This window comes from Amblyraja radiata, chromosome 7, assembly GCF_010909765.2.
Source record: "Amblyraja radiata isolate CabotCenter1 chromosome 7, sAmbRad1.1.pri, whole genome shotgun sequence".
Classification (NCBI taxonomy): domain Eukaryota; kingdom Metazoa; phylum Chordata; class Chondrichthyes; order Rajiformes; family Rajidae; genus Amblyraja; species Amblyraja radiata.
The window spans coordinates 4,496,507-4,520,987 of record NC_045962.1 but is presented as its reverse complement, the minus strand read 5'-3'; the positions used below and the strand labels follow the sequence as shown (position 1 = coordinate 4,520,987).

The 24,481-nt window shown below is 45.8% G+C and overlaps 2 protein-coding genes across 2 annotated transcripts in view; both read left to right on the top strand.

Moving 5' to 3' along the window:
* LOC116974955 (gamma-crystallin S-1-like) overlaps positions 1-24,481 on the top strand; it is a 66,852-nt gene that overhangs the window by 24,618 nt on the left and 17,753 nt on the right. The window lies entirely within an intron of this gene.
* Positions 5,713-7,162, top strand: LOC116974952 (gamma-crystallin S-1-like). The gene is made up of 3 exons (XM_033023571.1): positions 5,713-5,745; positions 5,839-6,081; positions 6,825-7,162. Exons 1-3 carry the CDS (start codon positions 5,737-5,739, stop codon positions 7,098-7,100), a joined length of 528 nt encoding a protein of 175 aa, XP_032879462.1. The 5' UTR covers positions 5,713-5,736; the 3' UTR covers positions 7,101-7,162.

Sequence of the window (24,481 nt, the reverse complement as noted above, 5' to 3'; positions counted from 1 at the left end):
TTTCGCCACAATCACAGCACTAAAACAGCCTTGGTAAAAATTACAAATGACCACCAATCTGTGATAAATGTCTGTGTCAAGAAGCTACCATATCGCATTCTTTTGTTTTTTGTACAAAAATCCAAAAATTCTGGTATGGAATATTTGATATTTTTTCAAAATTAATTAAAATAAAACTGGTACCAAAACCAGAATGGATTATTTTTGGAATATCGGAAGGTATCCCTGAATTAAACGTGTATCAGAAGAATTTATTCAATTACGGGCTAATAATGGGAAAAAAGCTCATACTTAAATTCTGGAAAAATGCGCCTACACCAACAATAAAAATGTGGACATCAAATATGTTGGAAACATTACATCTGGAAGAGATGAGATTCCTCTTAGCAGGTAAAGCAGACCAATTCCAAAAGACGTGTTCTACGTTTATGGACCTATTACAAGCATGAGGTGCAATAGTAATTTTAAAAATAAATAAATAAATAAATGGTATCAGGACCTGGCAATGGGAGGTAAAACAACAAAAACAGACTTGGTTGGTAGTCCCCTTTCTGCGGAGTTTAATGTTATAATAGAGCGATTGTTCCTACTTTCTTTTTCTTTCTTTTCTAGGGTCTACTTTCTTACTTTACTTCCTTCTCTAACTTCTTTTCTAAGGGGCTTTCTTTTCCCAACACTCTCTTGCATTTCACGACTCTTGCGCACTTTCTTTACTTTTCTTACTTCTATCTTTTTCTTAAAGCTCAAAAAAATGAAGCGGTACAAAAAATGTATTAAGATATATGTGTTGTGTATTATTGTAATTTACCGTACCTGATAAAAATAATTTAAAAAAAAAAACAAAAAAAAAAACAAATTTACAAATGATCTCCTTCTCGCAGCTGACACCGGCCACTTATCCATCCTGATCCTCCTCGACCTCACAGCAGCCTTTGACACCATCTCCCACCCAATTCTTCTGGAACGTCTATCTGCCACCGGCATCAACAACAATGCACTACTTTGGTTCAGGTCCTATCTACACGACAGAAAACAGTTCATCCAGGGAACATCCATCCACATCCAAAGTCACCCATGGTGTTCCTCAGGTTCCAAAGTGACCAAAGTCACATCCACAACTGCCACAGTCACCCATGGTGTTCCTCAGGGATCGGTGCTGGGGCCACTGCTTTTTATCATCTATATTCAACCTCTTGGCAATATTCTCCGTCATTTTGGAATCAATTTTCACTGCTACGCCGATGATACACAACTTTACCTCTCCACAAAACCAAACACCTCCCTTCCCCCAACTGCCCTCACCACCTGTCTTCAAGCTATCAGCAACTGGATGTCACTCAACCTTCTAAAACTCAATGGAAATAAAACAGAAATCATGCTAATTGGATCAAAGTCCACACTCTCCAAAACCCACCCGTTCACCATTTCAGTTGATGGCTCACCCATACCCACCTCCTCCCATGTCAAAGGTCTCGGCGTCATTCTGGACAGTACACTTTCCTTTGGCCCCCACATCAGCAATATCACACGCTCTGCATACTTTCATCTCCGCAACATCTCCAGACTCCGCCCCTCCCTCTCCAAAGACAATACAAAAGTCCTCATCCACGCTCTGGTCACATCCCGCATCGATTACTGCAACGCCCTCCTCACTTGCACCTCCAATAAACTTCTTCATCACCTCCAATGCATTCAGAACTCTGCAGCCCGGATCATCACCTGCACGAGATCATCGGACCACATCACACCCATCCTCACTCAGCTCCACTGGCTCCCTGTGCACCACCGGATTAACTACAAGATTTTACTGCTGACCTTCAAAGCCCTACATCACCTTGCTCCCCAATACCTCTCTGACCTGCTGCTACCATACACTCCTTCCCGGTCACTTCGTTCCTCCTCAGCTGCAATTTTAACTGTCCCCACATTTAGACTCAGCACCATGGGTGCCAGAGCCTTCAGCTGCTCTGCCCCATGTCTCTGGAACACTCTTCCACCTCCCATCCGTCACCTGGACACTATCGATCAATTCAAATCACAACTCAAAACACACCTGTTTAGATTAGCATACCCGACATAACTTCCACCATGTTCACCCTGATTTTAATGACTTAAAATGTTTTGTGAATTTTTTGTTTTTTTTGTTTTTTGTTTTTAATCAACTTGATTTTAATATTGATAAATGTATTGTGATTTTATGTCCTGTAAGGCGTCCTTGGGTGTCCAGAAAGGCGCCAGCAAATAAAATACATTATTATTATTATTATTATGCTACTGATTATGATATGCCAATGTACCAGCTAGCAACTGATCTTCTCCATAAAGACCTAGCCTTTTGCTAGAAATTGTAATTTATTTACCTATCGGTTACGGACTTACAGCATATAATACAATGATATTAAAGTTCTGATCTTGAGAATATCACATTCAAGGCAGTCTGGGTGTTTATAACTATTTTTGTCACAATGGTCAATTTTGTAATTAGCTACTATTAGGTAATTAACTAATTATATGCTTTAATTTCAGGTCATCCAAGTAAGATTGTTTTATATTTGTTTCAGAATGCTTCAATCTATAATAATTAAAAATTTCATTCAGTTCTCTTAATTTTTAAGAAAGTTATGGGCTTTTGACTGTCCTCGATCACAGCTTTTGTGTTAAGTTAACGGAAAGCAATAGGGAACAAGATGCTAATTTCCGAGTGTGAAAATGACCATAACTGCTTTAATACTGAAGATATGAAAGTTAATTAGGTATCAAATTAAAGTTATTTTTATGCTTTATCTGATGGGATAAACTACAGGCTTGATTTTTTAAATCTCAAAATTTTGTAACATTCCTATTAATTGGCTTCTGTAAATTGTCCCTAGTGTGTATGATAGAGCTAGTGTGAATGAGTGATCGCTGGTCGGCACAACCCATTCGGCCGAATGTCCTGTTTCCATGCTGTTTTTCTAAACTAAATTAAACCTGGACCTATATCTCAGCAACCCTCTCTGCAGTGGGATCCTCGACTTCCTGACCCAGTGAACAAACATTGACCACGTTAATTCTCAACACCAATGCTACACAGGGAAGCATTCTAAGCCCCTTACTATACATAAATAGCCTCAGGGAGTATAGAAGTTAGGAGGTCATGTGCAGTTGTATAAGACGTTGGTAGACCACATTTAGAGTATTGGGTTCAGTTCTAGGCATTCTGTTATAGGAAAGATGTTGTCAAGCTGGAAATGGTACAGAGAAGATTTACTCAGATATTGCCAGGACAAGAGGGTCTGAGCTATAGGGAGAGGTTGAGTAGGCTGGGTCTCTATTCCTTGTAGTGTAGGAATGAGAGGAATAAATCGGGTAGATGCACAGTTTGTCTGGCCCAGAGTAGATGAATCAAGGACCAGAGGACATAGGTTTACGGTGAAGGGGAAAAGATTTAATAGGAATCTGAGGGGTAACTTCTTCACACAAAGGCTGGTGGGTGAATGGAAAAAGCTGCCAGATGAGGTAGTTGAGACTGGGACTATCCCAACCTTTATGAAACAGTTAATCAGGTACATGGATAGGACCGGTTTGGAGGGATGTGGACCAAACACGGGCAGGTGGGACTAGTGTAGCTGGGACATGCTGGCCGGTGTGGGCAAGTTGGGCCGAAGGGCCTGTTTCCACGCTATGACTCTTTGACTCTGAGGCACAAGAATAAGACAGAGAACATGATGGAGACAGAGAGATGAGTGACATGGTGTCAACGTAATAACCTTCCCCTCAATGTCAGCAAGACAATGCTGCTTGTCATCGACTTCATAAAGTGGGATGGTGTACACACTCCATATTACATCACTGGTGCTGCAGTGGAGATGGTTAATAGCGTTGAGTTCCTCAGTATAAATATCATCGCAGTTTGTCCTGGTGCAACTATATTGATGCCAGGGTATAGAAAGCGCACCATGACCTCTTTTTCCTTCGAAGAATAAGGAAATTTGGCCTGTCTCCAATCAGTCTTACCAACTGCTGCAGATGTACTATCAGGAGCATCCAACCAGGATGCATCACAATAGGAAATATTAATCGTCAGTACTATAACCAGGGAGATGTCTGGTACCATAAGCTTTTCTGTGTCCAGTGCAGTTAGCTGCTTCTTGATACCAGACACTAGACTCACAGAGTCGTGGAGTCATACAGCATGGAAAAAGGCCTGCCGTCCCAACTTGCCAACATGTCCCAGCTACACTAGTCCCACCTGCCCGCATTTGGTCCATATCGCTCCAAACCTGCCCTATCCATGTACATGATGTCCATGTACCTGTTTAACAGTTTCTTAAATGTTGGGATAGTCCCAGCCTCAACTACTTCCTCTGGCAGCTTGTTCCATACACCCACCGCCCTTTGTGTGAAAAAGTTACCCCTCTGATTCCTATTTAATCTTTTCCCCTTCACCATAAACCTATGGTCCTCGATTCACCTACTCTGGGCAAGAGACTCTGTGCATCTACCCGGACTATTCCTCTCATGATTTTATACACCTCTATAAGATCACCCCTCACCCTTCTGCACTTCAAGGAATAGAGTCTCAGCCTACTCAACCTCTCCCTATAGCTCAGACCCTCTAGTCCAGACCAAAGTTCTTATAGCGGAGCAAGATAGGCTACTCCTGTGAAATGCAATGGGCTGACGTGTAGTACGCTATGGAGGGGATCCTGGGCATTTTTCCCCGCCCATTTTAGTAACCTGAGCCTACCTGACCCGACCCGACTCGCAGTGTAATCAATGTCGCGGGGCAACAGTTTGTGTGTGTTAGATTCATAAATCTGTCAGTTCATACTTCTTGTCAAGAATAAAATTTGACTCTGGTAATTGTCTTTTTAATGTTTTTTAAATCATTTCTTTTTAAATGGCTCACAAGCAGTGTTTGAGTTGATTTTGTAGTAACCGGAACCGACCCGACTCGCAGGGTAATTGACATTGCGGGGGAACTTTTTGTGTGTGATATAGGTTTAGATTCATAATTCTGTTAGTTCATAATTCTGTTAATTCGCTATAAGATCTTTGGTCCAGACCCTCTAGTCCAGGCAACATCCTCGTAAACCTTCTCTGTACCCTTTCCAGTTTAACAAAGTCTTTCCTACTGTCTGGCATCATTTGGCTGCGTTTGTCCCATTGTGATATACATTCAGCTGATCTGTGAATTAGAACAACAAAGGCAGACAGAACAAAGCATTGGCATTTTGTATATTCAGCATTAATGAACACCACTGACACTGTGGTAGCAACGGAAGCAAATAATAATGGTATATGTATGATGAAATCTAAACAACCCCAGCTAAATGTACAATGTTGTATTCAAAGCCACTTTATCTGGCTATTTACCCTGACCTATTTTGAAATATATCTGCGCCATTGTATCAACCTGTCAGAAATGGGTCCTTTGTGCTAAGGGCTTCTTCGAGAACTGCAGTGAAAGCAGGGTTTAAGGAGCACAATGGGCTCTAATGCATGGTCTCTGTGTTAACACAATTAAAATGACATGGAGGCAAAATGAGATGAAAGATACATAGGTACGTTTAAGTACTTTCCTTTGCAATGAGATTTTGTGTCATGCGTTTTGTTGCATTAATGCTGACTTTACAAGTCATTAGAATAACAAAAGCGCTGCCTGGATAGGCCTTTCTGCCAACCATATAAATACTGAGCAGTGTGTGAGCATAATACATTCAGTCAGCTAGCGAGTCCACTGGAGAGTACAACATGGGAAAGGTGAGGAGAACTCAGAGTTTATATGGTGCATCAGATTTTGTTGTCTATGCCTCTCACTGAGAAATTATTGATAATCCTGTTTGTTGTCCACAGATCAACTTCTACGAGGACAGGAACTTCCAGGGTCAGCACTATGAGTGCAGCACCGACTGTGCCGACCTGTCCTCTTACTTCAGCCGCTGTAACTCCATCCGTGTGGACAGTGACTGGTGGGTGGCGTACGAGAAACCCAACTACATGGGGTACCAGTATGTCCTGAACAGGGGGGAGTATCCTGACTACCAGCGCTGGATGGGATTCAACGACAACATCAGGTCCTGTCGCACCTACCCACACGTAAGTTGCTCTTAGTGGCATCTAAGTTCTGCCCAGCTGGTGTTTCCGCTTCCAACAGCTGTTTAGAAGACAGATTTTAACTTTCCACAAATTGGAGGAAGTCAATTAGCTATCTATCAAATATCCACTTCACCAACCCAGTGCCGCCTGCCAAAGTTAAATGCAGCTCTTGTAGTTTTGGACGTACAGTTAAGTAGCGTCAACTTCTCATCGACAAACATGAAGGCATGTTATGACATACAGTCTGCATCAAAGCTCCTGAAAGATCAGCAGTATAACCAGTCGCTTGTTTGTTACTGCTCGGTCATGCAGCGCCTAAAAGCCAATTTGTTCTCTAGTCTGTGCTGAAAGTAGTATTACTGCTCATGAGAATATACAATTGGCTTCATTTGAACTCATCCTATTACTTTTACAGTGAAACTTTGGTACATTAAAAGCCATCAGCATCCTGGCCTCCAATTATGCAAAGGAAAAATCTCACAATAAGAATAATACATCATATTTTACTGATGTTGATGAGCCTTCTGGGTAGACTCTGTAACATCAGTTCACCATCTGTTTCATAGACCACCCATTATTTAACAAAATAAAGGTATCGTCAAGCTGTTTGCTGTTAACAAGGTTCAAGCATAGTCAACATGCTTGGTCAACCTCCCCCTTCACAACTGGGTACCCGTTTCTCGATGTACATTCATTGATATCTGCAGTTTCATCAGGGTTGCCATTTTTTTTCTCCATTCCAGTACCAGGGAGGCAACTACAGGATGAAGATTTACGAGAGGCCTGACTTTGGAGGACAGACGATGGAATTCATGGACGACTGTCCCTCCGTCTACGATCGCTTCCGTTACCGTGACATTAACTCCTGCCAAGTGACGGACGGTTCCTGGATCTTCTATGAACAGCCCAACTACAGAGGCCGACAGTACTTCATGAGACCCGGGGAGTACAGGAAATACAATGACTGGGGCGGCTACAACTCCTCCATCGGGTCTTTCAGGCGCATGAGGGACTTCTAGAATGTTTCTGGAAAGCATGTTGAAACTGTGGTCAACATAATAAAATCATCTTTATTACACCATTATTATATCGGATTCTTTTATTTTGGATTGAAAGCCCCCTAAATGGTAGAATCAGTTAGTCTCATGCAGATACTTTAACGTGAGCATGTTATTCGTTAGCCTTTGGTCATGGACATGATCAGAGATTCAGAAACTACTTGGGCCACAAACAAGGGGAGAGAATGTGCATGTCGGGACTTTATTCATGCTGATAGGAGTAGGGGTAAGGAAGCTTGGAAAGAGAGTAGGGGGGAGCGGCGGCGAGGGGGGGGGCGGGAAGCGGGAGGGGTGGGGGGGGGGTGGGGGACAGACAAAAGATAGGTGGAAACCAATGGGGAGGGTTACATTGACAGATGGGTGGAGTAAGTGACAAAGGTTAGAATTGAAAAGGAGACAAAAGTAGATGTCAGATAACGAGAGGAGGGGAGGAAGGTCACAAGTTCATAAGTGATAGGAGCAGAATTAGGCCATTAGACTCAATAAGTCCACTCCGCCATTCAATCATGGTTGATCTATCTCTCCTAACCCAATTTTGCTGCCTTCTTATCGTAACCCCTGATACCAGTACTAATCTATCTATCACTGCATTAAAAATATCCATTGACTTGGCCTCCACCGCCTTCAGCGGCAAATAATCCCACAGATTCACTACCTTATGACTAAAGAAATTCCTCCTCATCTCCTTCCAAAAGGAACATCCTTTAATTCTGAGGCTATGACTTCTGGTCTTAGACTCTCCCACTAGTGAAAACATCCTCTCCCCATCCACTCTATCCAAGCCTTTCACTATTCAGTAGGTTTCAATAAGGTCCCTCCTCATCCTTCTAAACTCCAGCGAGTAGGAGCCCAGCACTGTCAAACGCTCATCATATGTGGACCCACTCATTCCTGGGATCATTCTTGTAAACCTCCTCTGGACCATGACCATGTCCAGGGCCAGCTCATCCTTCCTCAGATATGGTGCGCAAAATTCCTCACATTACACAATACGTCTTATAGAGCCTCAGCATTACGTCCCTGTTTTTGTATTCTGGTTTTCTTGAAATAAAGGCTAGCATTGTGTTTGCCTTCCTTACTACCGATTCGACCCTGCAGAGAAAGACCTCTTCAAGTCTTGTCTACCGAGTTATGTGCTCCTGATGTGGCCTCCTGTATATTGGCAAAACCTAGCATTGACTAGGCAACAATCTCACTGAACATTTAGGCTCTGGCCACCAAGGCTCGCTGGATCTCCCAGGTTTGAAACATTTTCCGTCAATCACCCCCATCACCAGAGTGAGGTCACACACATATTGGAGGAATACCGCCTCATATTTCACTTAAGAAGTTTATCTCAACAGTTGCATTCTCCAACTTCAATTACTAACCCCCCCACCTCTTCTTTCTTTCCTGTACCGGTCACCCCAGTCTGGTGTGTACCCAATAAACCCATCATCTCCCAACCCTCCATGTCATTCTGTTCATATCCCCTACTTCATATTATCTACGTGCCAAATTTCGCTATTTTCCCCTGTCTTTCTCCACGTCCTGGTCCCCTTCCATCCCTCCGTTCACTCACGTCCTCTCCTCTTCACCTCTGGCCTTTGTGACTCCCTCTTGCATCAGCCAATCAATCTCCCCTTCCCCCTCTTTTAACCAGGTTACCCCCACCGCACCCCACCCATACAATAGTCATCACGCCCCCCCATCTCTCCGAACACCCACCGTCCCCCACACCAGATCTCGCCTCAACCTCCGTCCACTCCCCAGCCCACCTCTGACCACAACCCTCACCCTTGTCGTGACTTCACCATCCCCCCTGACCTCCCCCTTTCCCAGATGGAATGGTCTGTCCTCAACAGAGGCCTCACCTTTGTTCCCCTCCGCTCCCACCTCAACGAGTTCCGTGTGCACCATGACATAAGGCTTCTCTTCCTCACCACCCAGTGATGACCCGTCCTCCCGTCTCCACCTGGCCCCATCCTCTTGGACTCCCCAGAATGGCCTCTTTATTTCTAACTGCCGGCGTGACATCAACCATCTCAACTTTTCCATTCCCCTTACCTACTCTAATCTCACCCCCTCTGAACGTACAGCCCTCCGCTCACTCTGCAGCAACCTTGACATTATAAACAAACCCGCTGATAAGGGAGGTGCCGTGGTAGTCTGGCGTGCTGACCTCTACTGGGCCAGGCGACAACTCTCAGACACCTCCTCCTAATCCTTGACCATGATCCCACAGTCGAGCACCAGGCCTTAATCTCAAACACCATTGTTGATTTCATCACTTCTGGCTGTCTGCCTTCCACAGCCTCCAACCTTATCGTTTCCCAGCCCCGCACAGCCCAGCTTTACCTTCTCCCCAAAATCCACAAACACAACTGTCCTGGCAGACCCATAGTTTCTGCCCGCTCCTGTCCCACTGCAATGATTTCCACGTACCTCGACTCCATCCCATCCCTCCCTGGTCCAATCTCTCCCGATCTATGTCCATGATACCTCACATTCCCTTTGTGTCTTTAATGACTTCCGCTTTCCGAGCCCCAACGCCCACATCTTTACTATGGATGTTCAGTCACTCTACGCCTCCATCCCCCACCAGGAAGACCTTAAAGCTCTTCGTTTCTTCCTCTACCGCAGAACCATCCAATTTCCCTCTACTAACACTACTCCGCCTAGTGGAGCTGGTTCTCGCCCTCAACAACTTCACCTTTGACTCCTTCCACATCCTCCAAGGCATAACTATGTGCACTGCATGGGCCCCAGCTATGCCTGCCACTTTGTCAGGTACGTCGAACAATCCCTGTTCCAGGCGTACACTGGCCCTATCGCCAAACTCAAGTTCAAGTTCAAATTCAAGTTCAAGTGAGTTTATTGTCATGTGTCTCGCCCGTTACATTGATGACTGCATCGGTGCTACCTCCTGCACCCATGCAGAAGTCACAGACTTCATTAACTTCACGACTAATTTCCATCCTGCGCTCAAATTCACTTGGACCATCTCTGACATCTCCCTACCGTTTTTGGATCTCTCCATGACAGGAGACAGTCTATTGACTGACATCGATTATAAATCTACTGACCCCCATAGCTATTTAGACTACAATTCTTCGCACCCTGCTTCCTGTAAAGACTCAATCCCCTACTCCGAATTCCTTTGTCTATGCCGCATCTGCTCCAATGATGAGGTGTTCCATACCAGGTCATCTGGGTATGATGAGATGTCCTCATTTATTAAGGAATGGGGGTTTCCCTCTTCCATCATAGATGATCCCCTCACTAGGGTCTCCTTGATATCCCACAGCTCCGTTCTTGCTCACCCTCCCCCCAGCCGCCACAGGGACAAAGACCCCCCTAGCCCTCACCTTCCACCCTATCGCATACAGCACATCATCCTCCAACAGTTTTGACACCTCCAACGGCATCCCACCACTAGCCACATCTTCTCATCTCCACACCTTTCCGCAGAGACCGTTTCCTCTGCAACTCCCTGGTCAACTCGTCCCTTCCCAACCAAGCCACTCCCCCCCCAAGGTACTTTCCCCTGCAACAGCAGGAGAAGCAACACCTGTTCCTTTACCTCCCCCCTCGACTCCATTCAAGGACTCCGACAGTCTTTCCAGGTGAAGCAGAGGTTCACTTGCACCGCCTCCAACCTCATTTACTGTATCTGCTGTTCCAAGTGTGGACTCCTGTATATCGGTGAGTCCAAGAGCAGGCTCTGTGATCATTTCACTACCTGATCTCCCGGTTGCTAAACACTTTAACTCCCCCTTCCATTCCCCATCTGACCTTTCTGTCCTGGGCCTCCTCCGTTGTCAGAGTGAGGCCCAGCGCAAATTGGAGGAACAGCACCTCATATTTCGCTTGGGCAGCTTACACCCCAGCGGTATGAATATTGATTTCTTCAACTTCAAGTAAGCCTTGCTTTCCCTCTCTCTCCATTCCTCACCCATCCTAGTTCTCCGACCAGTCTGATTGTCCACCTGATTAATTTTTATCTCTGTTTGCTTCGTTGTCAACTTCTCCTGGCTAACAATGATCTATTCTACATTTCCCTTGATCTTTGTCCCCTTTTTTCTCCCGTTTTCTCATCTTACCCTTCCATAGGGTCTCCCTCTCCCCTGACTCTCAGTCTGAAGAAGGGTCTCGACCTGAAATGTCGTCCATTCCTTCGCTCCAGAGATGCTGTCCCGTTGAGTTACTCCAGCATTTTGTCTCAATCTTCGGTGAAAACCAGCATCTGCAGTTCCTCCCCCCTACCCCCCTTATGAGTAACAACCTGTCACTTGCAGACACAAAAAAATGTAGATGCTGGAATCTTGGGCAAAACACAAAGAGGTGGGTCAAGCGAGATCAGCGGAGGGAAATGGTCAGATGACGTCCAGGGTCAGGACCCTTCTTAATGGGCCTGTCCCACTTAGGCTATTTTTCAGTGGACTGCCGGCGACTGTCAAGTTGCCGGCACTCGCCTGAAAAAGCGGCAACTAGAATGGCGACTGTCAGAGTGGAACACACACACACACACACACACACACACACACACACACACACACACACACACACACACACACACACACACACACACACACACACACACACACACACACACACACACACACAGCTTCCTTCACCAGCCCGTGTGACTTTTTTAGCAGCGCTCCCCCCGCTTGCCCTGTCTAAAAAATTCACACGGTGCAAAGCCAATGTGATACAGACACAGAACAGGAAGGTTGGCGCTGTAATTAAGATGGCTAAAGCACAGTGTACGGTAAGTCCTTTATAAGAGGGGGGGAGAAGGGGGGAGAAGGGGGAAGAAGTGGTTATGAAAACTACCGCTTACCTTTTTTTCCCCCAATGAGCCAATATAATTCACCGGTCAGCACCGGCTACAACCTACGAGAACCTCCGAGAACATTTGGACCGCTCTGGTGACCCACCTACGGCTCGAGAATCCTCGCTACTCTCCATGGCGGCTTCATTCTAGCGCCGCTAATTTTTCAACATGTTGAAAAATTCACGGCGACCATAATGAGGCCTCGACTAGTTCCCAGAATGCGGGAACTCCTCACGACCATGAAGGCGACTCCCCGGCAACCACCCGCGAACATGTGGTAACCATGTGGCATCTGCAGAGTCTCCTGCAGTCGCCTAAAAAGTCGCCTAAGTGGGACAGGCCCATTATTTTTAGGCTGTCTGTTCCCTCCATTGGTGTTGCATGATCCGCTGAGTTCCTCCAGCACTTTGTGCTTTCCTCAAGATTCCAGCATCTGCGAACACTTGTGTCTCCATTTTACTGGGCCATGAACCTGGCGTGGCCGTGGCACAGCCAGATGAGACTGAAGCTAATAGATGCCAATAGATAGATCCAAAAGTATGAAATATTATTATATTTTTAAGTCTGGAGAGGAGAAATAGATTTTCCAAAATACATTTCGGGCAGCGGTAGAGTTGCTACCTTCCAGTTCCAGAGACCCAGGGTTCGATCCTGACTATGGGTGCTGTCTGTACGGAGTTTGTCCCTTCTCCCGGTGACCTGCGTGGGTTTTCTCTGAGATCTTCGGTTTCCTCCCACACATGTTTGTAGGTTTCTTGGCTTGGTATAAATGTAAAATTGTCCCTAGTGTGTGTAGGGTGGAGTTAATATGTGCGGGGATCGCAAGTCGGTGCGGACTCAGTGGGCTGTAGGGCCTGTTTCCGCGCTGTATCTCTAAACTAAACCAAAACTAAACTTGAGCAGATCTTCTGGAAAGTTCAGGAGAATCTCTTTCTCCTCTCCTGACTTATAAATACAGTGAACTTTTATACTTTGTTGCACAGCGAGTAGAGCTACTGCCTCACAGCGCCAGAAGCCCAGGTTCGATCCTGACCTCGGGTGCTGGGTGCATAAAGTCAGCATGTTCTCCCTGTGGCCGTGTGAATTTTCTCCGGTTGCGCTGGTTTCCTCCCACATCCCAAAGACTTGCAGATTTGCAGGTTAAATGGCCACTGTAAATTGCGCCCCCTAGTGTGTAGGGAGTGGATTCAAAAGTGGAACAAGGCAGAACTAGTGTGAATGGGTGATCGATGGTCAGCGCGGACTCGATGGATCGAAGGGCGTGCTTCCATGCTGCACCAACAGCAACAGAGCACATTAACATTACCACAGTGCAGCACAGAACGTCACAGGTGATCCTTCTTCTCTGTGGCTACCAAACCGTATAACTCCTCCCCCTTCTGTCGTGGGGTAGACTGACTGACTCCCCCCCCCCCCCCCCCCGATCTTTGCACATCCCTCAGCCTGGACTTTTCTTCTCGATAATGTGGAACTCAGAACTGCTGTAGCTTTGGGAGCAACAACAGCAGCAGGAGTTTAGCAAGAGATACGACTGATTGGCTCTAGCCCAAGTGGGAGGAGAGAAGTGAGTCAGTGCTGGGAAAACAGTTGAAAACTGAGGAATTTGGTTTGTAAATTGGTAAATCAGGCAATTTATCAGTCAATTTAAGCAAGACTGCTCTTAGCGAGCGGCAGTGAGTGAGCGGCCTTGTGAGGGAAGTGCCCTGTGAGTAAAGTGTGAGTCTTTGGCTCGAGAGTCTTCGGAGAGGAGGCTGAGGAGAGGAGTCTACGCAAAACACTGCAGAGGGAGAGACGAAAGAAGGAGATGTCAGGCAAGCTGATTCAGTGTGATGCTTGCAGTATGTGGGAGGTCAAGGACACCGCTGGTGCCTCTGGCTACTACAAATGCGAAAAGTGCATCCAGGTAGAGCTCCTGAAGGGCCGTGTTGGGGAACTGGAGAAGCAAGTGGATGACCTCCGGTTCGTCCGAGAAACGGAGTCGTTCCTCGACAAGTCCTACAGTACGATTGTTACACCTAAGGTACCAGAAGAGAGAAGGTGGGAGACAGTGAAAACGGGAGGGAAGCATGGAATGCCAACGTCCCCGGGTGTTGTATCTCTTGTGAACAGGTTCACCCACTTAGAAGCTGTCGGGACAGAAGAGGTGTTTACACTGGGCGGCGGACTGGCTTGTGATGCGAATAGGGCTGTTGAGCCAAAACCAAAAAGGCCTAAGGCAGGCAACGCCATTGTAGTTGGAGACTCCATTGTGAGAGGTACGGACAGGGGTTTCTGCGGCAACAGACGGGATGCGAGGATGGTGTGCTGCCTTCCTGGTGCCAGGATCCAGGATGTCACGGACAGAGTGCAGAAAATCCTCAAGGGCGAAGGTGAACATCCGGAAGTGGTAGTGCATGTCGGCACAAACGATGTCGGAAAGAAGGGGATGAATATTCTGCAGCGTGACTTTAGAGAGCTCGGAAAAATGCTGAAAAGCAGGACCTCCAGGGTTGTTATCTCCGGTTTGCTTCCAGTTCCTCGTGCTGGCGAGAGCAGGAACAGGGAGATACGGGACCTGAACGTGTGGCTGAGGAACTGGTGCACGGGGCAGGGATTTAGATTCTTAGATCACTGGGATCTGTTTTGGGGTAAGGGGGAACTGTACAAAAGGGACGGATTGCATCTTAACAGGTGTGGGACCAGCATTCTGGCAGGCAGGTTTGCCACTGCTACACGGGTGGTTTTAAACTGAATAAGGGGGGTGGGGTGTCGAATGGGCTAGTGGAGGATGGAGTTGAAGGGAAAGGGTTTCTTAAATGTGTGAGCGTAGAGACAGAGGGGTGTAAAATGAGGGTAGAAGCAATAGGTAGCAAGGTGAAAAGTAAAAGTGGCAGGCCGGAAAATCCAGGGCAAAAATCAAAAAGGGCCACTTTTCAACAAAATTGTATAAGGGGTAAGAGTGTTGTAAAAACAAGCCTGAAGGCTTTGTGTCTCAATGCAAGGAGCATTCGTAATAAGGTGGATGAGTTGCATGTGCAGATAGCTATTAATGACTATGATATAGTTGGGATCACGGAGACATGGCTCCAGGGTGACCAAGGCTGGGAGCTGAATATCCAGGGATATTCAATATTCAGGAGGGATAGAGAGAAAGGAAAAGGAGGTGGGGTAGCGTTGCTGATTAGAGAGGAGATTAACGCAATGGAAAGGAAGGACATTAGTTTGCAGGAAGTGGAATCGGTATGGGTAGAGCTGCGAAACACTAAGGGGCAGAAAACGCTGGTGGGTGTTGTGTACAGGCCACCTAACAGTAGTAGTGAAGTTGGAGATGGTATCAAACAGGAAATTGGAAATGCTTGCGACAAAGGCAAAACCGTTATAATGGGTGACTTCAATCTACATATAGATTGGGTGAATCAAATTGGCAGGGGTGCTGAGGAAGAGGATTTTTTGGAATGTATGCGGGATAGTTATCTAAATCAACATGTAGAGGAACCAACGAGAGAGCAGGCTATTTTAGACTGGGTATTGAGTAATGAGGAAGGGTTAGTTAGCAGTCTTGTTGTACGTGCCCCCTTGGGCAAGAGTGACCATAATATGGTTGAGTTCTTCATTAGGATGGAGAGTGACATTGTTAATTCAGAAACAATGGTTCTGAACTTAAAGAAAGGTAACTTTGAGGGTATGAGATGTGAATTGGCCAAGATTGACTGGCAATTAATTCTAAAAGGGTTGACGGTGGATATGCAATGGAAGACATTTAAAGACTGCATGGATGAACTACAAAAATTGTTCATCCCAGTTTGGCCAAAGAATAAATCAGGGAAGGTAGTACATCCGTGGATAACAAGGGAAATCAGGGATAGTATCAAAGCGAAGGATGATGCGTACAAATTAGCCAGAAAAAGCAGCATACCGGAGGACTGGGAGAAATTCAGAGACCAGCAGAGGAGGACAAAGGGCTTAATTAGGAAAGGAAAAATAGATTATGAAAGAAAACTGGCAGGGAACATAAAAACTGACTGCAAAAGTTTTTATAGATATGTGAAAAGAAAGAGATTAGTTAAAACAAATGTAGGTCCCTTGCAGTCAGAAACAGGTGAGTTGATCATGGGGAACAAGGATATGGCGGACCAATTGAATAACTACTTTGGTTCCGTCTTCACTAAGGAAGACATAAATAATCTGCCGGAAATAGCAGGGGATCGCGGGTCAAAGGAGTTGGAGGAATTGAGTGAAATCCAGGTTAGCCGGGAAGTGGTGTTGGGTAAATTAAATGGATTAAAGGCCGATAAATCCCCAGGGCCAGATAGGCTGCATCCCAGAGTACTTAAGGAAGTAGCTCCAGAAATAGTGGATGCATTAGTAATAATCTTTCAAAACTCTTTAGATTCTGGAGTAGTTCCTGAGGATTGGCGGGTAGCAAACGTAACCCCACTTTTTAAGAAGGGAGGGAGAGAGAAAACGGGGAATTACAGACCAGTTAGTCTAACATCGGTAGTGGGGAAACTGCTAGAGTCAGTTATTAAAGATGGGATAGCAGCACATTTGGAAAGTGGTGAAATCATTGGACAAAGTCAGCATGGATTTACAAAAGGTAAATCATGTCTGACGAATCTTATAGAATTTTTCGAGGATGTAACTAGTAGCGTGGATAGGGGAGAACCAGTGGATGTGGTGTATCTGGACTTCCAGAAGGCTTTCGACAAGGTCCCACATAAGAGATTAGTTTACAAACTTAAAGCACACGGCATTGGGGGTTCAGTATTGATGTGGATAGAGAACTGGCTGGCAAACAGGAAGCAAAGAGTAGGAGTAAACGGGTCCTTTCCACAATGGCAGGCAGTGACTAGTGGGGTACCGCAAGGCTCAGTGCTGGGACCCCAGCTATTTACAATATATATTAATGATCTGGATGAGGGAATTGAAGGCAATATCTCCAAGTTTGCGGATGACACTAAGCTGGGGGGCAGTGTTAGCTGTGAGGAGGATGCTAGGAGACTGCAAGGTGACTTGGATAGGCTGGGTGAGTGGGCAAATGTTTGGCAGATGCAGTATAATGTGGATAAATGTGATGTTATCCATTTTGGTGGCAAAAACAGCAAAGCAGACTATTATCTAAATGGTGGCCGACTAGGAAAAGGGGAGATGCAGCGAGACCTGGGTGTCATGGTACACCAGTCATTGAAAGTGGGCATGCAGGTGCAGCAGGCAGTGAAGAAAGCGAATGGTATGTTAGCTTTCATAGCAAAAGGATTTGAGTATAGGAGCAGGGAGGTTCTACTGCAGTTGTACAGGGTCTTGGTGAACCACACCTGGAGTATTGCGTACAGTTTTGGTCTCCAAATCTGAGGAAGGACATTATTGCCATAGAGGGAGTGCAGAGAAGGTTCACCAGACTGATTCCTGGGATGTCAGGACTGTCTTATGAAGAAAGACTGGATAGACTTGGTTTATACTCTCTAGAATTTAGGAGATTGAGAGGGGATCTTATAGAAACTTACAAAATTCTTAAGGGGTTGGACAGGCTAGATGCAGGAAGATTGCTCACGATGTTGGGGAAGTCCAGGACAAGGGGTCACAGCTCAAGGATAAGGGGGAAATCCTTTAAAACCGAGATGAGAAGAACTTTTTTCACACAGAGAGTGGTGAATCTCTGGAACTCCCTGCCACAGAGGGTAGTCGAGGCCAGTTCATTGGCTATATTTAAGAGGGAGTTAGATGTGGCCCTTGTGGCTAAGGGGATCAGAGGGTATGGAGAGAAGGCAGGTACGGGATACTGAGTTGGATGATCACCCATGATCATATTGAATGGCGGTGCAGGCTCGAAGGGCCGAATGGCCTACTCTTGCACCTAATTTCTATGTTTCTATGTTATTTTATGTTTGTGCAATATTACATATGTGCTGTGCAATATCTGGTCACTTAAATTTCATTATTATTGTAATGTACATGACTTTCAATGCATTGTAACTGTATCTTTTGACTGGTGGCAGACCAGTTTCCCACCGGAATAAATCAAGTTGTATCGTATTGTAACTCTAAACTAAACTCAGGACAACAATGACAACTAAGCTAAACTGAAGATGTATGTTTTATGGGTCTGGTGTTTTGAACTCAGAACCTTTCTGATCAGCCACAGATATGTGAATATTCAAAAGAGTTCTGATGTCGAGCAATTGATAGTTCTGAAAATGTTCCTGTTTGCACTCAATATGTTACAATTATGTAGATTAATGAGGAAGTTTATCTAAATAATTGTAACATATTGAGTGCAAACAGGAACATTTTCAGAACTATCAATTGCTCGACATCAGAACTCTTTTGAATATTCACGTATCTGTGGCTGATCAGAAAGGTTCTGAGTTCAAAACACCAGACCCATAAAACATACATCTTCAGTTTAGCTTAGTTTAGTTCAAGAAGGAACTGCAGATGCTGGAAAATTGAAGGTAGACAAAAGTGCTGAAGAAACTCAGTGGGTGCAGCAGCATCTATGGAGCGAAGGAAATAGGCTTCATAGACTCCTTCGCTCCTCGAAATTGGCTCCTTCGCTCCATAGATGCTGCTGCACCCGCTGAGTTTCTCCAGCACTTTTGTCTACCTTAGTTTAGTTTAGTTTAGTTTAGTTTAGTTTAGTTTAGTTTAGTTTAGTTTAGTTTAGTTTAGTTTAGTTTAGTTTAGTTTAGTTTAGTTTAGTTTAGTTTAGTTTAGTTTAGTTTAGTGATACAGCGCGGAAACAGGCCCGTCGACCCACCGAGTTCACACCGACCAGCGATCCCCGCACATTAACATTACCCTATACACACTAGGGACAATTTACACTTATACCAAGCCAATTAACCTACAAACCTGTACGCTTTTGGAGTGTAGGAGGAAATCGAAGATCTCGGAGAAAACCCACGCGGTCACGGGGAGAACGTACAAACTCCATACAGACAGCTCCTGGAGTCGGGATCGTACCTGGGTCTCTGGCACTGCAAGCGTTGTAAGGCAGCAACTCTACCGCTGTGCCACTGTGCCACCATTTAGTGACAGAGTTGAAGGTTGGTTCCTTAGATGTACAAACAGTAAGACTATTAAGTGACAAACAGGCATGTCATGAACTATGTATAAGTGGCAGGATATATATTTAACAATGTGTTAATGCAGGAGTTGGCCACTTATTATCATAGGAAGGAACTGCGGATGTTGGTTTAAACCGAAGATTGACGCAAAATGTTGGAGTAACTCAGCGGGAGAGACAGCATCTTCTTCAACATCTTGTTCAGGGTCTCAACCTGAAACGTCACCTATTCCTTTTCTCCAGAGATGCTGTCTGACCTGTTGAATTACTCCAGCTTTTTGTGTCTATCTTCGCCACTTAATATCTTCCCTGATGTCATCATAACAGTTTCAATAAAGGCCGATTAACATGAACATTCATTCACTGTCTTCCTCCCCGTGGTACGAAGGGACAGAATCAGAATGTCCCACCTCCAATGATTGCCTTAAGGTACCAGCGGAAGTTAAAATGTGAACATTTATTTTGAAGACTGGTTCTCATTTGAGTTAATTGGCAGTTTCCCCTATTCCATAAGTCCTAAAAGATATCCCAAATAATCGCTTAAGGGCTGCCCCACTGCGGCGACCTAATCCGCCAGTTAAGAGGACTGTCTTCGACGTTCAAGCTCGAGGGCACTCGCCTGGAAAACCTCGAGCTGGATCGACCGTGTGCATTGAAACCGCGAGCTGGATCAACCGACCGCACACACACACACACACACACACACACACACACACACACACACACACACACACACACACACACACACACACACACACACACTCACACACACACACACACACACACACACACACACACACACACACACACACACACACACACACTCACACACACACACACACACACTCACACACACACTCACACACAAACACATCGCAAAATCGGGGGCCAGGGAAGCGGGGGATCGCTGTCTGAAATTCACACCCGCGATGATGAGGAAAGTAAACGGCTGCCACAGTGTACGGTAAGTCCATTAGAGAGCGCAGAGGGCAGGGGGGAAGAGAAAGAGAGAGAAGGGGGGAGAGGGGGACAGAAGGTGAGAGAAGGGGGGAGAAGGAGTGGAGACACTTTTAAGAAGTATAATAAAGTTTAGCAGGCATTTTACTTCGGAGTCACGTGAGTGACTACGTGAAGAACCCCGCCAGGACGCATGTGTGACATATTGCTTTCACGCTTGCGAAACGACAAGCGGGGTGAAGCGTTCCCCCGCAGCGGTAAGTTTGAAACCGCGACCTGCAGGTAAGTGATTTACTCTGTGGTAGTTTTTTGTCCCCGCGCTGTTTTTACACAGGGGGGGAAGCTGGACAAAATAGTGTCCACAAGTGCTGCGAGTGAAGCTGGCTGGGGAGGACCGCGAAGTTGCGGGAGCCAGCAGCAGCTGAAGGCACAAGCCCCGTAAGTGGGATCAGCTGTGCCGACTTTTGGTCCCGCGCCGGCCAGAACACCACGGCCGGGCAGGAGACTATTCAGAATGGGGCCGTCGACTTTGACAAACGGCAGGAGGAGGGGTGGAACGACGTTCCCCCGTAGCGACAGTTTAAACCTGGACCTGCAGGTAAGTGAAACTGCGGTCTTTATTCTCCCCATACTGTTTCACAGGTGGGGGAAACATGGAGAGGTGTGCAAACAACAGCAGGTGGCACAGGAATCACCCGTAAGTGGACAGCTGTGCCCGACTTCGCTCCCGCACCGGCCAGATTAAACACCATGGCTGGGCGGGAGACTATACAGAACGGAGCCGTTGGCTTTGACAAGTCAAAACGGCAGGAGGAGGGGTGGAAGGACGTTCCCCCTTAACGGCAAGTTTTAAGCCTGGACATGCAGGTAAGTGATACTGCGGTCTTTAATGTTCCCATACTGTTCTACAGGTGGGGAAACATGCACAAGGCAAAGAAGTCGACCAGAGCTGTGACAAAGCTGGCGGGGGAAGACCGCGGAGTTGCGGACGCCAGCAGCGACCGGCGCACAGGAATCACCCATAAGGGAACAGCTGTGCCGGACTTCACCCCCGTCCCGGCCAGATTAAACACTGCATCTGGGTGGGAAGGCAAGAAGAAAACCAAAAGAGTCGAGGACTGATGAGTCCGACTTTGGGCGGCCAGCGACCGTGAGCGCTGGAGCCGGTTGGAGCGGCTTATGGAGCCGAGCTCCAACATGACAGGCTCTGGGAGATGGAGCCTAGTCACTGTGGGCACTATGTAAAACCCACAGCAGCACCTCTTGTAGGGCTGCACAGTGCATCTCCCTCGTCAGAGGGGAGTACTGGGGGGTCAATTCTGGGCTGACCCTGAAGAGGGGTTTTGACGAACAAAACTACAAGTGTGCAGGGGGTGCAGGAAGGCAAACTCTACTGGTCATGGTGTCCAAATACATACAGCCAGACCACGATGGACACCACTGCAAAAATACTTGGGACCAGGAAACTGCGCATCCCTGAATGCTCCAGTCGTGGAAATAGCATCTGGAAACATGTCGGAGCAGGACTTTGGAACGCCCTGGGGCTCATAAAGGCGACAACATTAAGGATCTCCTACAGCCAAAGACAGCACCCTTATGCACCCACCAGCAGAACAAGAGAAGCTGGTGAAAACTCAAAGGCCGGGCATACAGGACAGCGGTCTTTTAGACCATAGCCCAGACCGGCCTTTCTGGAAGATGCGCAAACCCCCAACCCAAAAACAAACCCAGACACCAGCGCCTCAATCTCCACGAGGACCACACAGAAAAAACAAACTTCCACTGGTAACAATGGAGGTAGGTGGGGCTGGTCCCTTACAAATTATAGGAAGAGTGGATAATACACACATTGGTGGAAGATTACACTCTTTTGGATACATGGTGTATATCAACTACAGACACTTATATCCTAAGCAGTATCCAGGGATACCATTGAATTGTGCAAAAGGGGTAATGGGTAAACCCAACACGATTGGCTGGAATACATTGTACTATATATTCAGTACAAAATGGGAACTGGTAACTGCTAAAGGACTGATTTCCAAAGGCTACTCCATGGCTAGCATCGACCTAAAAGATGCTTACTATTCAGTGCCTACACAGACTGATCACAAACGTTATTTAAAAAAATTCAACTGGATGGGGCAGCTCTGGCAGTATAGAGCTCTACCAAATACATAATCATATGATCATACTAATTGTGGGCATAACTTTGGAGTTGGCCTAACTAGCTGTAACAGCCACCATACAATTGGGTGAAAACTGGGGTTATCATCCATCCAGTTAAATCTAAACTAACGCCTACCAACATAATGGATTATTTGGGGTTCACTATTGACAGCTCACATGTCGGTGACTTTACCAAAGGACAAGGCTACAGTCTTAACTGAGGCCTGCAACAACCCCACTGACATCAGTGAACCGTCTATCAGATTGGTAGCAAGGGTAATTGGCATATAGTGTCTGCCTTTCCAGCCACACAATTTGGACCTTTGTATTACCAAAAATCTACAAAGGGCAAAATGCAAACACTCAAAGTTAATACTGGTTATTTCGACAGACCAATAAGCCACCAATCAAAGCTTATGAAATTAAAATGGTGGAGGGATAACATTCGGCATTGTTCCAACCCTATCGTTATCAGCAAACCCTTAGTGGTGCTACAAACTGATGCCAGTGCGCTTGGTTGGGGTACTACCAATTTCCATCTCCATCTGTGGAGGTAGATGAAAGGCACAGGAGGCATCATTATCACAGACACTGGGCATAAACTACCTGGAAATGTGGGGTGCGTTCTATGGCCTAAAGTCATACTGCTCTGGGATAAATCACCAGCGTGTTAGACTACAGAGTGACAATCTGACTAATACAATTTGGTAATGGTGTATCCAGAGAAATATTGGAATGTCAGCTACTTACCTACCTGGTAACCCAAAATTCTGTGACAGACATCAGGTCACGCAAATTCAATAAAATAAAACTTAATCACCAGTTACCGAACTGTGTTTCTTGGGAACCAGACCCTGGGACAGCAGGGACAGATGCTTTTCACTGCATTGAGGGGGCAATTGTTTATCTATGCATTCTCTCCTTTTCTGCATCATCAGTCGGGTATTACGAAAAATACAACACGACTCAGCGTCTGTTAATTGGTAGTGCCGATTGACCTACTTAACCATGGTTCCCTGTGATACTCAACATGGGTTTTAACCATGCATCACCACCCTGAAACAACCATATTATTGGTTCATCCCATAACAGGGGAACCCATCCATGTCAAATACAACAGACCTATCAATTTGTAGAGTCTAAAGAAACCTCTACTGCAACTGGGACGGGCGGACCGAACATTGAACATTATCTCAGCGGGCCACAGAGAGTCCACCAAAAACTATATCTAGTATAAATCAGGAAATGGGAGATATATTGTCACAGAAACAACATCACCTACAGTTTGATGAACATAACGTCTGTTCTCGAATTCCTGGCAGGCCTCCATTATGATGAGGGGCTCAGTTACAGTGCCATTAACTGCGCCAGAAGTGCCCTATCAACATATCTATGGCGAGGATCAGAGCATCATTCTGTTGGGACTCACCCCTGGTAACCAAACTTATGAGGGGAATTTTTAATATCTATCCCCCAAGAACCAGGTACTCTCTAAATGGGATATGAGTATTGCCCTAACGTTGCTAAGGAATTGGTCTCCAGCAACAGCTCTGTCCCTGCAAAGACTGACGCACAAACCAGTCATGCTGATGGCTTTGGTCACGGCACTAAGTGTACAGTCATACATAACTTAAGGCTGGACTATATGACTTCTTCAACAGGAATATAACGTTTCATATTACGAATTAGTCAAACAGAACAGACTGGGATCATCAGGCCTCAAAATAGAATTTAGGGATTACTCTACAGATATCGTCTCTGTATAATAAGACAATTATTGTTCTATATGGAGAACACCAAAAACATCTGAGGCTATGAGATGGCACTACTAATCAGCCACAAACAACCCACAAAAAAGTGTCAGTTCAAACTATTTCCAGATGGCTGAAACAGGTTTTAACAACAGCTGGGGTGGATACTGTAGATGACATGTGCATGTACCTTTAATATAGTTACCTCATCACCACTAACCACTCCCCATATCACAAGTATAATTACAACCTCCCCACCCACTGATCACTCTCTAGTTTCCGTGACAGACCACATACAGCTAGTGCTATCTGTAATGTTACAGAATGAATAAATGAAGTAAAGCTACAGTGTGTTGATGACACGTCTTTACATGTAATTATACTTGTTATATGGGCAGTGATTAGTAGTGATGAGGTAACTATATTAAAGGTACATGCACATGTCATCTACATCCTTCCCCTTAGAAACGAAAGGAAAACAAAATAGTGACAGGGCGACCACGTCTCATGCGCTATAAACGGTTAAGCAAAGTCACCATAGCGGACAGGCGGCTTGACAACACGTCCCGACCGGGTTCGCATCTCGCCATCTTCCCTCCCG